The sequence below is a fragment of the Geotrypetes seraphini genome, chromosome 19, assembly GCF_902459505.1.
Source record: "Geotrypetes seraphini chromosome 19, aGeoSer1.1, whole genome shotgun sequence".
In the NCBI taxonomy this organism is placed as follows: domain Eukaryota; kingdom Metazoa; phylum Chordata; class Amphibia; order Gymnophiona; family Dermophiidae; genus Geotrypetes; species Geotrypetes seraphini.
The window spans coordinates 13,060,686-13,076,496 of NC_047102.1; the positions used below are offsets into that span (position 1 = coordinate 13,060,686).

Genomic DNA, 15,811 nt, shown 5'->3' on the forward strand with positions numbered 1-15,811 from the left:
AACTGGTGTTTTTAATAGCCTGGAAATAGGGAGCCTTGCTCCCCCTTTTCATGTGGAGGACCAGCTGTCTATAATAAACGATCACTGCAACTTGTTGCAAAATCCACTTTGATAGTTCACGGCATTTGTCCGTGGGCAGAAATAAGAGGAATGCTTTGCATAAAACTAATGATTGTTTAGGCAGGGGGCACAGGCCTTGTGCTATCCAAATATTTGCACACACCACGAGGATAAGGGGAGGAGGCAGTGGGTGCGATGGGGGCAGGTGAGGAAGAGCGAGGGGGCTGCTTGCTGCTATTCGGGGACTTATCTCTGACCCTGCTCTTTGTATCACTGACAGAACAGTCATTGCACACTAGCTCCAAAGTAAATATTTGTACACCCAATAAGTGGACAGTGAAGTATGTCCATGGATTAACTGGCCTGTAAAAGAGAGCAACTCAAATTTAGGTATGAGAAGCTTTAAAGAAAATATTCTTTCACTTTTATTACTCCTGCTACTTATGTCTATAACGCTACCAGTCGCATGCAGCGCTGTACATCACTTTTCCTTCCTCTGAGAAACTGACAGAGGCATGGGGTGAGCTACATGGAAAGAACCACAGGCAAGATTCCCTCCTTTTTGCACCCATGTCACTTTTATTTCCATGAAGTGCTTGGAACTCCATCACCCCGGTTTTGGAGAATCCTTTTTCTGCAGCGATTGGGCCCTTAGAACCCCAGTAGTGAGACAGGAATAACATTTTCTCACGCAGACACAATGACTTGCATGTTTTCTGCCGTTTATTACGGTCAGGCTGCCACTGTCACGATGAAGAGAATTACACGATTGGAGTTCTTATTGGATTGAGAGCCGATCTGTGAGGAAGGTTGACAGAGAGGGAAGGATGATCGAGGGAGGGAAAGGACTTGGTGTCCGGTGACAAGTGACGTCTTTATTCTGATTTATTTATGCCAGTTCAATATTAACCAGCTAGGCTCCCATCTGGGCCCCATGTTTCGCATTCTCCCTGTTTGCTTTGTAGCTGTGGTTTCACCATGGAGCAGGTCAGAGTCCCGGTGCTTTGGGGTTTGCTCCTTTTCACCCTGCTGCACCTCTCACACCCTGCGGATGGTAAGATATTCCTACTCGGAACAAGACCTAAACTATGCAGAATGCGACTGGGAGATATTGAGCTGAGGCATAACTTTGCTTGGTTATTTAATTACAGTGGAGGTGTTGGGGGCAGAGAGACAGGTACAGTAAATGTGTGAGGAACCTATAGAAGGACGACTTTAATAGAAACTTATTAAGGCATGCTAACCGATTTAGCATGTACTAAATGCAAAGGCACCTTAATAAAAGGACCCCTGAATTTCTTTAAAACATTGCCATGCTGGGAGTCTCCTGAAGATGCTTTTTAGATTTTTCTTGGCTGTGTTAATGAGTTCCTATAATTGGAAAGAACGCCCACCCCCTCACCCCCCATATACGTATTTTGCAGAAGTCTACAAAACTCAGTAGGAGACCCAAGATAAATAGGGCGGGGGGGGGGGGGGAGAAAGAAAGGTAATTCTCTTCCAACTAATTCAAGCAGAGGTCCTAACAGCCAATTTCTTAGAGACTAACAAAGTGTTAAGTGAGCAGGTTCAAAGAAATATATTTCACAGATTGAAAATGTATATTACATTTGCATGAAAATGCTACTCCTAACTGAAACATTGCAGATGCATAAGGAGAAAGTGATTATGCCCTTTTCTTGTGTGTATTTCTAGCTACTTCTGGAAATATATGAACCCTAAGACTTGTAAATCAATGATCAGTTCTCAAAAAATAATATAGGAAGCCATTCTTTATCCAAGCATAATGCCAAAGTCATAATCAAGGTGACTGACACATAGTAACATATATTAACATAGTAGATGACGGCAGATAAAGACCCAATTGGTCCATCCAGTCTGCCCAACCTGATTCAATTAAAATTTTTTTTAAAAAAAATTTTTTCTTCTTAGCTATTTCTGGGCAAGAATCCAAAGCTTTACCCGGTACTGTGCTTGGGTTCCAACTACCGAAATCTCTGTTAAGACTTACTCCAGCCCATCTACACCCTCCCAGCCATTGAAGCCCTCCCCTGCCCATCCTCCTCCAAACGGCCATGCACAGACGCAGACCGTACAAGTCTGCCCAGTACTGGCCTAGTTCAATATTTAATATTATTTTCTGATTCTAAATCTTCTGTGTTCATCCCACGCTTCTTTGAACTCAGTCACAGTTTTACTTTCCACCACCTCTCTCGGGAGCGCATTCCAGGCATCCACCACCCCTCAACCTCAAATTATGTCTTCTGGTTTTTACCATTTTCCTTTCTCTGGAAAAGATTTTGTTCTACGTTAATACCCTTCAAGTATTTGAACGTCTGAATCATATCTCCCCTGTCTCTCCTTTCCTCTAGGGTACACATATTCAGGGCTTCCAGAATATGTATACACCACTTACTGTATGCGGAATCTCATATCTCCAACAGCACAGTAACTTCTAATAAATCCTTTTCAGTGACCTTTCTCCCGAGCCTGCGCGTCTTGCTGTTTTGGAGGAAAATAGTAAACGCAAGTAAAAGGTTGAAGATTATTCTGTGGAATGTTTCTAGCCTCCATTGAATTTCTCACATTTCTCCAGCTGACACCATAGATAACCAAGGAAAATGTCGCAACTGGAGGCTACAATTTCTACTGACATTTTCCAAATTTTGCTTTTTAAGTCTCACTACAGCCGATTATAGATCCATCACCAAATCCACTTTAAGTGAGTTTTACGGCCTCTTTAACAAAGCCGCGCTAACGGCCTCGAAGCCCATAGAGATTTAAAGGGCTTCGGGGACTGTTCTGCGTGGCTTTGTAAAAAGAGGCTGTTAGTCTGGAGTAGCTCCTCAGAATGTTCTTCCGCTTTATTCTCGGCTGAATCTTCTGAGACAAAATCATTAACATGAGGTAACAATTCTTTGTCCAAATCAGTAATAGCTTCCTAGATTGTTTCTAATGTTATAACTGCTGGATAAGCCTCAAAAAAGTTATGCAGACTCAAACCCATAATTCCTCCAGGGTAAGATAACGTCCGAGATCCAGCCTATGCCATAAACCTGCATCGCTCAAACTTTTTTTTTTTATCTCTGGCACGCTAAATGGAGCAAATGTTTTCACAGCACATTATAACTGAAATTATAAAATTGCAAAGCCAACAAAAAATTAAATTTGAGAGTTATTTAAAGTTCTTTAAGCTACATATGGGTAATTGTAACAATGGTGCACCACTTAGATTTTTAGCAGTTTACACATTTTTTAAAATAAATAAAAGATAGCATTGCTAATTAATGCAATGGATGTACATGTTTTTTTTAGTTCAAATTAACTCAAAACGAGGCTGGATAGTCAACAGGCAAACATGCATTTCATCATCCACCATCTGCAGTCATTCCCTTTTTTTAATTTAATTTCTGTCAGTGCTGAAAATCCAAGATCGCAAAGATAAAAAGATCCAAACGGTAACAAAGCCTTGATTGCTTTGTTGCTCAAGTTTGGATAACTACTACATAAAAAATAAAATTATTTGTTGTTAGTTTTCAAGGACCAATCGCATCAAGAATGATGCTTGTCTAGGCGGTTGTATTCTTATGCACACAGACGCTCATACTATTGACAAGACTCTTGCGTACGCAACATACATGTCATTATTCTAGTGTATACTCTGAAGGGAATTTTTAAAAATAAAGTAAAATTCTGGAATCTCTCATGGCACACCTGGAATTTCTTTGGGGCATACTACTGTGCCTTGGCATAGTTTGAGAGACACTGCCATAAAAGAGAAACTTGGCTATGCTGCTGTTCAATAAACCTCCCATGATGGCCACTATCCAGAACTGGGATTTCCTGGTCAGTTCTGAAAACTGAGTTTGTGATGTTCAAATCCTCACTCACCTCAACATCTGCCATGTCCTTGCTATGAAGTGCTGAGGCTGCTGGATTTGGGGGGGGAGTAGCACATTCTGATCCAGGCTTAGAGTAACAACCCAAAAAACTTCTTTTGGAAGTAGAGTGGCCTAGTGGTAGAGCTGTTGTCTCAGCACCCTGAGGTCGTAAGATCAAATAACCACCAAAACAATGGTCTCAATGACAATAAAAGGTCATTTGAATTAAGAGAGGAAAAAGGATCTCAGTAATCCCAACAGACAGTCTTATTCAAAACTGCAAGTCCGTATAACATAGGGTTCCAGTGTCTTTCGATGATCCAAAAAAAAAAAAAAAATCTAATTTATATAGCCAAAGTGTTTTTATAAAGTTACTAATATATTTATTTTATTATTTTTTTAATTCTTATTTCTTCTTGTATTTCAAAAACACCCATGCATAGCCAACTGAAATATCTATCTCAACATTTATTGCAAAAAAATATATATGTGTATATATGTATGTATGTATATATATACACACATATATATATATGTGTGTATATATATATATATATATATATATTTATTTATTTATTTATTTATTTAAATGTGTGCCACTTAGCTTAATAAGGAGAATCCCCCGCCAACAAATTCAACCAAAAGGGACCCATTTCACCACTCAAAATGGCTTCTTCAAGGGTCCTTTGCAAGGATTTGCAATTAGTTTTGGGATCAATGAAAGACACCGGTACCCTGTTATACGGACTTGCAGTTTTGAATAAGACTATCCATTAGGGTTACTGAAGTCCTTTTTCCTCTTAATTCGAATGACAATTTGCTGTCATTGAGGTTATTACATATATATATATATATATATATATCTCAATCCTATTCTGTATATGTTGTAAGATCAAGTCCTAGCACTGCTCTTTGTTAAGGTTACCAGATTTCATCTGTAAATAAAAGAGGACATGTGGCCCCCACCCTGTTCTGCCCCAACACAAACTTCATCTCTTCTTCCCCGAGCTTGAAGCCATGTCTGGATGGTCTCCGAGCATGCACGAATGCAATGTGATGATGTCACATTTCATCCTTGCATGCTCGAAGGCCCTCCAGACACAGCCTCAAGTGCAGAACCTTCCAAAAACTGCTGGGTTCTGGAAATCCCTCCAGGCATCCAGACAGTTCTCTAAAAAAAGGATATGTCTGGGTTTTCCCAGACATCTAGTAGCCCTACTCCTTGTGACCCTAGGCAAGTCACTTAATCCTCCATTGTTCCAGGTACAAAATTTATTTGTTTTTAAAATTTCTATACAGTTTTTTATCCAAAACAGTTTACAAGGAGTTACATAAATAAAAAGTTAATGAAACAGTCTAACATAAAATCATTTGCTCAAAAAAATGCTTCAACAAATAGTTGGGTCTTCAACATTTTCCTAAATACGAGGGACGTTCAATATTTTATCTTTCTGAGTGTGAGAGAAAGTAGCAAACGCATTGAAACAAGTCTGTGCATGTTTTGACAGCTCAGTGCAAGACTAACATTTCAAGAGACAGGATGTCAGGAGAGTCCTCGTGCAAATCAAGTAAAACCCCCTCCCCCCAAAAAAAAACTGCTAGATTTGGAGCACTGTTCAGTGATAAAGTTTCTCATAAAAGAAAGGAAAAAGTCAAATGAGATCCATGAATGCTTGGCTGCAGTTTGGCGAATCTGCCCCATCATCCTACAAAATAAAAATTTGGAGCAAGCAGTTTAAGTGGGATACAGAAGCCATTGAAGATGACCCTTACACTGGACGGTCTGTGGAAGCAACTTCCACAGAAATGTGCAAGAAAGTCGAGGATTTAATTTTGTTAGATAAATTAAGGTTTTCCAAAAAGCTGAAGAAATGAGCATCCTGGCAGGTACAGTTTGGAAAAAAACTCATGAAAAGTTGGGCATGTCCTAAGTTAGTGTATGATGGGTTCCAAGAATGCCGACACCATGTCAAAGCCATGAGGCTCCAGTGCTATCAAGAGAACTTGGATATGCTCCATGAAGACAAAAGTGAATTTTTTAATCATTTGGTGACAGGAGATGAGACTTGGGTCTATCACAGAGATGCTGAGTCCAAAATGGAGTCAATGCAGTGGAAGCACAAGTCATACCTCCCCCCCCCAAAAAAAAAAAATAATAATAATAATTTCAAGACAGAAAAATCTGCAGGCAAAGTCATGGTAATTGTCTTCTGGGATGATGAAGAACTTTTGCTTCTGGAGTTTACAAAAAAAACAACCATAACCGGGGAGAGTTATGCCAACACAATGATTGCTTTGTGGAGGTCAAGGAGAAAAGATGAGGGAAAACTTACAGCAGGCATGCTGCTGCTTCATGTCAATGCGCCAGTGCACATTTCACGACAACCTCAGGCTGCCATTTGAAAATATGGATTTCAGCAGCTGAAACATCCACCCTACACTCTTGACTCCCTTGGATTATTTCCTGTTCTGAGTTTTGAAGAAATCTCTCCGTGGACAGCGGTTTTCAGTGATAAAGATGCCAAGGAAGCTGTGACATCTTGGTTTGAAAGTCAAACAGAAGAATTCTTTTCAAATGCATTAAAGTCAATGCTGGAAAAAGTGGATGAAGTGTATGGAACTATCAGGGGAATGTATTGAAAAATACAACAAAAAGGTTAATGAAAACTCCTACTGAGGTAGATGAATTATTGAACGCCCCTCATAAGTCTGTATACAGTATATGTAAACTTTCAATATGTAACCACAAAAAGGTGGTATATAAGTCCCATTCCCTTTCCTCTTTTGTGCTCCTATTACCAAAGTAGTCTCAGCTGGCCTCCTCACAGATCCTTGAAGACCACTACGAATGAATACATTGGGCCTAACAGGAATAACCACAGGCTGAGGACTGAGCCTGATACTTTCCCTTTTGCTTCCCCATAGATACAGTTTGAAAAGTAAAGGTGTGCGCTAGAGGTTAGCACGCACCCGTCATGTTGGATTCCCCTAATGTCTCTAGACTCACATTGTTAAGAGCGACCCTGTCTAGTATGCAGAAATGGGTGTCAGGTCAAAAGCGCGCCGGGACAAAGGCGCACGCAGACAATTGAGCGCAGCGCGGAGGTGCGCGCCGCAGAAAATTACTGTTTTTACGGCTCCGACGGGAGGGGGGCGGGGGGGAACCCCCCCCCCACTTTACTTAATAGAGATCGCGGAGGAAGGGGAAGGGAGCTAAACCCTCAATATGGATTTTAAAAAAAAGCTGTTTTGTTAAGTAAATACGTCAACATCTGTTACAAATCTTCAATTCTCCTTGTTTAACCCTTTCAGGACCAAGGGACATATTTGTCCCATAACTTTAAAATCCTATAAATTTTGATTGGGATAGTCTACAGTTCTAAATTTGATATGTACGGATTCCATAGGATACTGCCTTTATGTAAACAAATTGGTTCCGACATTCATTCATTAGCGTCGTTGCCAGATTGACGAGAAGATTCACTTGCCACACTGTCCATAAGCCAGAAGTGTGATTTTTTAAAAAAAAAAAAAATGATATTTCACAAAAAAAAATCAATTTTTTGGCATCTGCAAGCCCTTTTTACCATAAAAATGTCGTCAAAACCACAAAAATTGGCCTACGATCCTTATGGTCCTGAAAGGGTTAAAGGTGTCTCTGCTACAGTCTAATTCTTATTTAGCATAGGAATTTAAGTTAAAAAAAAAATGCAATGCTCCTATTAATACAGTAATGGCCCGGAACTATCAATTCCACCCCTCCAATATTAAAGTCCACAAATTACAATCTGGAAGCCCGTATAACAGAATGTAATTTTAAAAATGTACATCTCTAAGTTGTCAATAACCAAAAAAACACCCTCCAAAGCACAGGTCTACATATCAGAATTATATCAAAAGGGAGAAAAGACCTCTGTGTCCAATAGGGGCTCTATATAGCTACCCACATAGACAAGCTGGTTTCAAACATAATTTGAGACTAGCAGACACATCCTTGGTCAAAAAACTCCCAAATAAGAGACTATAATGTAATCAGTCTCTATCAAAAAAGCACACTCTCTTTCAAATTCAATTTTTTCAAAAATCACTTTCACTGTTATACAATTTTTTTAGTATTTTTCAATTTTTCAATGAAGTCACTTATCTGAACATTGCTGTTTGAACGTAGTCCTGGGGTTAGAAAGCAGGAAAAATTGCTCCATGGAAAGTAAGCTGAAAGCTATTCAAGCATGACCATTACCACACTTCCACATAATCCACATCTCTAAGTTTGTGTCAGTTTAGTATCTATAGAAATGAATGGAGTTTCAGCAATCATGCACAGGCTTCTGGCAAGCGTTAGAACCTGAAGAAAGATCAGGTTGTCTCTTTGGCCAAGTGATTATTAGTTCAGCACTGTGAGAGGGCAGTATTCACTCTGGGGCTGGTTACAGGTGTAAGAGAAAGGGAGAGTGGATCCAGCTGTGTGGGCAGTGGTGACCCTGTGCTTCCTTGCTCTGGTACCTTAGTGTTCCTGGAGAAGCCGAAAGCCCTGAGAGTACTGCAGCGTCACCGGCGTGCAAATAATTTATGGGAAGAAATCACAAAGAAGGGGGACCTGGAGCGCGAGTGTCACGAGGAGCTGTGCAGCTATGAGGAAGCCTCCGAGGCCTCAAATGATAGGACACAAACGGTAAGGGCAACATGTATTTTTCAGTCTTCTCTGTCCCTGAACCCCTACCTCTCACCAGCTTCCTATAGTTTTCAAAACTCAGTGTCTCTTTTGTGGAAACAGAGAGGTAAGTTATCAGCAGTCAGCCATGCTTTCGCCACTGCCAGCTTTATATCATGAAAGACCAGGTAGACTCCTTGATCAGAAAAATCTTTCTCACCCTCTGGAAGCTCGGTCCATCAGAACTTACTTCGATGTCTCATCATTTCGAATTCTGGTACAATCCCTTAAACTGAGTCAACTCGATTATTGTAACATCGCTTACTTGGCACTCCCCCAGAAGAATATGCGGTGATTGCAACTAGTTCAAAATGCAGCGGTTAGACTACTTTGTGGACTGAAGAAGTTTGATCACGTGACACCTTCCTTTTCCTTTGAATTAACAAAAGATTATAACAGTTACAAATGATGAGAGTGGCAGTTGAGGTGTCTTCCCTAGGTCCTAATTCTTGTATGTCAAGGTGATATAGTGGCTGGTGAGGTCGCTCCCTGGGGTGTGTTGCCAGGCCCTAATTCCTGTACATAAAGGTAGTACCATGACTGGTGAGGAGAATCCCCAGGATGTCCTTCTCAGGCTCTACTTCAAGTATTCAAAGGAGATACAGTAGCTGGTGAGGTTACTTGTTGGGGTGTCTACTGTATGTAAAGGTATTAAGAATGATTGAAGTGACTCCCCAAGCTATCTCCCTGAGACCCTAATTCCTGTATATAACAATAAAAGAGTGAATGGTGTGGTGACTCCCCACCATACATCTCCAGGCCTTCATTCCTGTACGTGATGGTAATAGGATGATTTGAGAGTTGTCTCCCCAGTCCCAAATTCCTGTATGTAATGGTAAAAGGGTGACTAGTAGGGTGTCTCTTTCTGATATGTTAAGTGTCCCCACAGGTGTTGATGTGTGTGTTTTCTTTTCATTTTGCAGAATCTCTTCTGGGCAAGATATACAGGTATTCTAATCTGTACCTGGGCGTTTTCAGCCAATAAGATTTATGGAAAGGCGCAAATCTGATTTGTCATCTCCCATAGTGTTGTTTTTTTAATTCACACTGTTATAGTAGGAAATGTGGGATGGGAAAGTGCAAGGCAAAGCAATAGAAAGGTGGATAAAGTTTATTGGGTGCTGTACCATGTTTCCTTAAGAAATAGCCCTTCCATATCTTATCAGCTTCTGTTACATTATTATTAGAAATTGTAGTGTTAGGGCTAAATTCTCTATAATACGTCTAACTTAGGCGTGCTTTAGACGTCCAGAAAACGCAAGTGAGAAAAAAAAGGGGGTTGTTTTTAAACAGGAAAGCCATGTGTAAATTATATTATTGTTTGGGCAGAAATGTAGTTTGTTATCCATGCAATATAATGTGTTCCATTGATATGGTGTCATTAAATTTATTAGGACAGAGAAAAGATGAAAATTACCTATTCAAACCCACTATTTGACCAAGGACGTCTAACTCGCGTCTAAAGGGGAGCCGGGATTAAGAAAGTTGAAACTGCATTGAAATGAAGCAAAATCCCACGTTAGACCAGCGTTTCTTACGCCTACATTATAGACGATATTTAGACGCGGTTTGCCGCCTAAGTAGCGTCTAAGTAGTGCCTGCCCATCACCACTCCCATGTCACGCCCACGTCTACATATATAGACGCGCCTATGTCTTCCGGTAGACGTCTATCTGCCGTCTATCTTTTGTGGACGTCTATCTGCCGTCTAGTTGCGTCTAAGTCCCAATTAACGCTTATTAAGACCCTTAACGCCGTAATTATTCAATTACTGTGGACGTCTAAAGCACGCCTAAGTTTAGACGTATTATAGAGAATTTAGCCCTTAGTGTCTATTGATTTGTCGTAGCTCTGGCAGTAGTTCTGTTCATTGAATGGTCTTATAAATCTGATTCTTTTAGCCTGTAAATTTGGGAAGATGCCAAGGCCGTTACTGGATAACTGCTTAAAAGGTAAGACTTGGCTGGGAGGAAAGAAAAATAAAGTGATGGTGGGAGAGGAAAGGGGAGCAGAACAAGGAGTGTAACAGGTGAAATGATGCCAAGAAGAGGCAGGATGAATAAATAATGACAGACAAAAAGAAGGTGAAAAAATGTGATAGGTGAGACCTTTGATTGGGACTTTTGATTTAATTACTTAACTCAATTCAAATGAAGGATCTCTTGAGGGGGTTTTGATTTTTCGGAAGGGGGGGTATTTTTGCTAATTATAATTTGTGGAGTTTTGCACTATAGTGGGAAATTTGTCTTGCTGCATGTTAAATGTGATATGTTGTGATGAGGTGGGGAAGGAACCATACACATCAACCTGAGATAAAGTGGAGTTTATTGAATACAATCAATTATTAAAAGCACAAACATTTGTTGGCCAAACAATAAAGTTGAAATTTTAATACAAAAAAAAAAAAAAAAAAAAAAAGCACAAACATTATCATATGGGAAATAGAAGTTGCTTACCTGTAACGGTAGTTCTCCTTGGACAGATGATCCTACAGCCACATAAGTAGGTGACGTCCCCGTGACGGAGCCGACCCGGCAGTCTAAAAGCTGCAAAGCTAAAAGAGCTTTGCGCATGTGCCAGCCCTCCCGCCCGAATGTATCCATTCTGCCCCGTATATAAACAAACCCCCAACCGCCAAACCCAGTTAGGTATAAAGCTGGCGGCAACCAAAGGGGAGGCCGGGCGGGATTGTGTGGCTGTAAGATCATCTGTCCAAGGAGAACTACCATTACAGGTAAGCAACTTCTATTTCTCCCTGGACAGAGATCTTCCAGCCACACAAGTAGGTGCCTCCCGAGCTGAAGGTAACAGAGTAAAAACATGCTTACGTATATAATAAAGATCTGTTACCTGAGAAGCAGCAGAGGAGGGAAGTTGACGCCTCATAAAGCCGCTTGCAGTACCGTAGAACCCAGCGATGCATCCGCTCCGGATTCCACATCAAGGAAGTAATACTTGGCAAAGGTATGAACTCTGGACCAGGTAGCCGCTCGGCAGATCTCTGGGAGAGGAGCGAGGCGAATGCGAGCCCAGGTGGTGGCCATAGCTCGGAGGTCATGAGCCGTGACATGTGGAGAGAACTCCTGGAGAGCAGGACTGGAGGCGGAGGAATAACAGTACGCGATGAGGTTCTTGGAGCATTCCTCAAAGTTGGAAAGGATGGTATTAAAAGCTTCTTGTGTGGGCACCGGTAATGTATCGACCAATTTTCTCAGATCTTCCATATTAGAATATAAATATTGGGTGTAGAAGAATTGATGTACAGCAATTTTACCAGACAGCATGGAGTTTTGGTATGATCGTTTCCCCATGGCGTCCATGATGCGCATATCTCGGACTGGGGGAGTAGATGGAAAGTCTTTGGAGGATTTGGACTTTCGTAAAGCCGAGCAGATGACCAAGGATTGGTGAGGCAGTTGAGTTTTGCCAAACCCCGCTACGTCCTGGACCTTGTATTTGTGCTCCAGACTGCGTTTAGTGACCCTGGAAGAGTAGGGGGTGGTCCAGATTGCTTTCTGAGATTCAGCCAAAGTATCGTGAAGGGGCAGCGAGACCACTTCTTTGGGAACATGAAGATACTTAAGCACCTGAAGTCTCTGTTCCCTGGGGTCGGGCTGAGCAGTAGTGGCCAATTGTAAGGAAGTCGCCATCCTGGAGAGGAAACGTGGATATGACGTGTCCTCAGGTGGTGACGCTCTATCCCGCTCAGAGGGAGCGTCGTCAGGAGCCAGTGAAGAGAGCAGGGGGTCCGTCTGCAGATCAGGCGAGGGAGAGCGAGAGGAGGAAGCATATGAGGAATGGATTGCTGCTTCCATAGAAGAGGTAGTGGAGACAGAGTCAGAGATATGGCCATCTGACTGCTGGACCAGGTGGGGGGGATATGTAAGCTGGTTGTCCGGTGCTATAGACTGAGCGGAGGAGAGGCAGAAAGCAGTTGCTGTTGTTGTTGAAAAAGTTGGAACTGTTGAAAAAGTGCAGGCTGCATCAGAGGCTGAGACTGCTGAGGGATCAGGGGAGGAAGCAAATCCTGGGCAAGGCAGGAGGAGAGCCTGAAGAGGAGGAGGAAGTAGAGGAAATAAGATGTTTACATTTCCTCTGTACTTTCCTGGGGGGACTGACTGAGGCTGATCGGGTATGCCGGTCTGGGGAGGTGGAAGGCAGAGCTGCAGGCTCTCTACATCGAGGATCTCGGTGCCGACGGCTGGATTCAGTCGGGGGTCAAGGGCGGGACCGAGATAGGGCAATTCAGCAGGCATTGGGCAGAGGGAGCAGTGGCTGAACCAATTGGGAGCGTCCCTGCGTGTGACGTCAGCAGCACCGACGTTACACACGCAGGAGACGCTGGTGCCTGAGCCGGCTTGGTAGGGACAAGCGTCGGCACCTTGTGAGCGGCCCCAGCAGCTCCAAAGCCCCTTGCGGACAGGCGGAGGGGAGAACGGAAGCCGCTTTGGGGGGCAGAGCAAAGTCCTTGAGTTTCAGCGCCCAAATTTTCAGGGAGCGCTTGTTCAATTGGGCGCAAAGAGCACAGGATACGGACCGATGCTGGGGCCCCAAACATCGGATACAAGAAGCATGCGGGTCAGTGACGGACATCTTATGAGCGCAGGTGGAGCAGCGCTTAAACCCAGGTTTGACTCGTGCCGACATGGTAAATAAAAGCGTTGCTAAATCGAATTCGAGTAGAACAATGTTGGAAAGTAAAAGTAAAAGTTGAAGCGATAAGAAAAAACGGCTGACACCGTTGTAGACTACCGAGTCTGTACACTATCGCGGAAACTTTTAAAACTGGGTTTGGCGGTTGGGGGTTTGTTTATACACGGGGCAGAATGGATACATTCGGGCGGGAGGGCTGGCATATGCGTAAAGCTCTTTTAGCTTTGCAGCTTTTAGATTGCCGGATCGGCTCCGTCACGGGGACGTCACCTACTTGTGTGGCTGGAAGATCTCTGTCCAGGGAGAATTAATCAATCTTGTAGACCCGACAATGTCCAAGTTTCGGCTTCGTGGTTGAAGCCTGCTTCAGGGGTGACGGTCCAATAGATGGCACTTCAAAATCAGATAACATTCAATACGATGAGTAGATTTGGAGAATGTGTCTAAAGTGAAGATCAGAAGTATTGTTTAAAAATCTTTGTGGCTCTGTTTCCACAAACAACCCAAAAAAATGTGAGAAAAAGTCATCGTACTGTATGTTATCTGATTTTGAAGTGCCAGCTATCAGATCGTCACCATGGGTACCCCTGAGGCAGACTTCAACCACGAAGCCAAAACACGAACTGTGTCAGATCTACAAGGATCTGCAAGATTAATTAATTTCCATATGATATGTTTGTGTTTTTAATAATTGATTGTATTCAATCAACTCCACTTTATCTCAGGTTGATGTGCACGGTTCCTTCCCCATGTTCTCGTTGTGGTGCATCTGTCGTAGGGTTGTTTGCTTTGTTTTTTTTATTACATATATTGTGATGAGACTTATCTGTGCTTACACTGTGCATGTTTTAATATTGTAAATAATATTGTTTAGAATTATTACAATAACACACAGTAAATGATAGCAGAAAAAAAACCCACGGCCCATCCAGTTTGCCCAACAAAGTGACCAGAGCTTTATCCACTACTCTGTGTAGATTCAAGTCACCCATGTTTTGTAAACTGATACAGCTGTGGTTGCTATTTATTTTTTTTTTTGTTCCATAGTATTTCCTTCTTTTACACTCGCAGCATAGCTGTGGAACACAATCTCAGACTCACCGAGGCTGTTCTGCTTTCTACAGGTGAATGTGCTGTAGATTCTGGACTAAACTACAGAGGACAAATCAGCGTCACCAAATCGGGAATCGACTGCCAGTTCTGGGTCAGCAATTTCCCCCACAGAACAACGTAAGCTCTCGATTCCCTGTCATAATTGAAAGCGCCATTAAAAACTGATTTTAAAAAACGATTTAAAAAAATTAATTTGCTGGTAGGCACCTAATTCAGTAGGGCAATTGCTATAGTAAGGGGGGGGAGGGGTACTGCTGGCGCAGGCCGCAAGTTGGAGATGCTGCTCGCACCAGGGAAGCTAAACAGGTTCGGGGGAAGGGGAGCACATGAAGTAGGGAAGGAGCGGAGCGGCAGAGCAGAGGGCGAGTGTGGCGGGAGTGCCTCCCACCCTCTCTGTGTCAGTGCACCAAGCAGCACTTACCTGAAAAGTACACGTGGTTAGGGGTGGAGTTTGGGCATGGATTGAGTTAGGCGCCGGTATTTAGGCCATGAAAACTGGTCTAATATACTGGTGCCTACGTTATGTTGCTAGGTGCTTGCACTCTTTAATGGTAGAGCTTCCCGATCTGTGGGACAGGAGCACAAATGGGGGGGGGGGGGGTCACCAAACTTGCCTTTGGGGTAACGACCTAGATGGGGGGGAGGTCTCCATAGATGCATCATTACTCTGCATCTCCAGGTCATACAGTTTTATTCGGCCATGATCAAAGGGTAATGGGCACAAAAAGATCGATAAGCTCTACTTTAGTACTTAAAAAAAAAATAGTAAACTGGAAAATAGAATAAAACTAGAGTTCAAGTTCCATTTTTTTATATTTGACAGAATCAATAATATAAGTCACCCTTTCGAAGACCTCAGTGAAAATTACTGTCGGAACCCAAACAACAGTACAAAGGGCCCTTGGTGCTACACCAGAGATGCTACCCTGAAAGAAGAAGAGTGTGCTATTCCAGTGTGTGGTGAGTGCTAGGACACAGGGGAAGGAAGAGACTAACTGATCATTGATGTTTCATGGACAACCTATGGGGACACACTTAAAGATCTCAATACGTATACTTTGGAGGAAAGGTGGGAGAAGGGAGATATGAGAGAGACATTTAAATACCTACGTGCCGTAACTGCGCACGAGTCGAGTCTCTTTTGTCTGAATTCAAGAAAGCGTGGGATAGGCACGTGGGATCTCGTAGAGAGAGGAAGAGATAATGGCTACTGTGGATGGGCAGACTGGATGAGACATTTGGCCTTTATCTGACATCAGATATTTCTATAAACACAAAGCTCTATGACTTCACAATGCAAGTGTTAAGAGCCTTAGCCTATAACTTTAAAGCTCTATGACCTCACAATGCAGATGCAAAGAGCCTTAGCCAATAGGAAGAGGAGGAGATTGTG

At 42.5% G+C, this 15,811-nt stretch overlaps 1 protein-coding gene across 2 annotated transcripts in view; it reads left to right on the plus strand.

The window, feature by feature from the left end:
- Positions 1-465: 465 nt before the first annotated feature.
- The window catches only part of F2 (coagulation factor II, thrombin), a 28,903-nt gene continuing 13,557 nt past the window's right edge, over positions 466-15,811 (plus strand). The window contains exons 1-6 of one of the 2 annotated variants that reach the window (XM_033928894.1): positions 466-605; positions 8,450-8,613; positions 9,576-9,600; positions 10,554-10,604; positions 14,430-14,535; positions 15,242-15,378. In XM_033928894.1, coding sequence (XP_033784785.1) covers positions 590-605; positions 8,450-8,613; positions 9,576-9,600; positions 10,554-10,604; positions 14,430-14,535; positions 15,242-15,378 — 499 coding nt within the window. In that variant the 5' untranslated portion in view covers positions 466-589. Of the gene's footprint in view, positions 606-643; positions 1,115-8,449; positions 8,614-9,575; positions 9,601-10,553; positions 10,605-14,429; positions 14,536-15,241; positions 15,379-15,811 lie in introns of those variants that run through there. The other variant, XM_033928893.1, reaches the window with a different exon arrangement.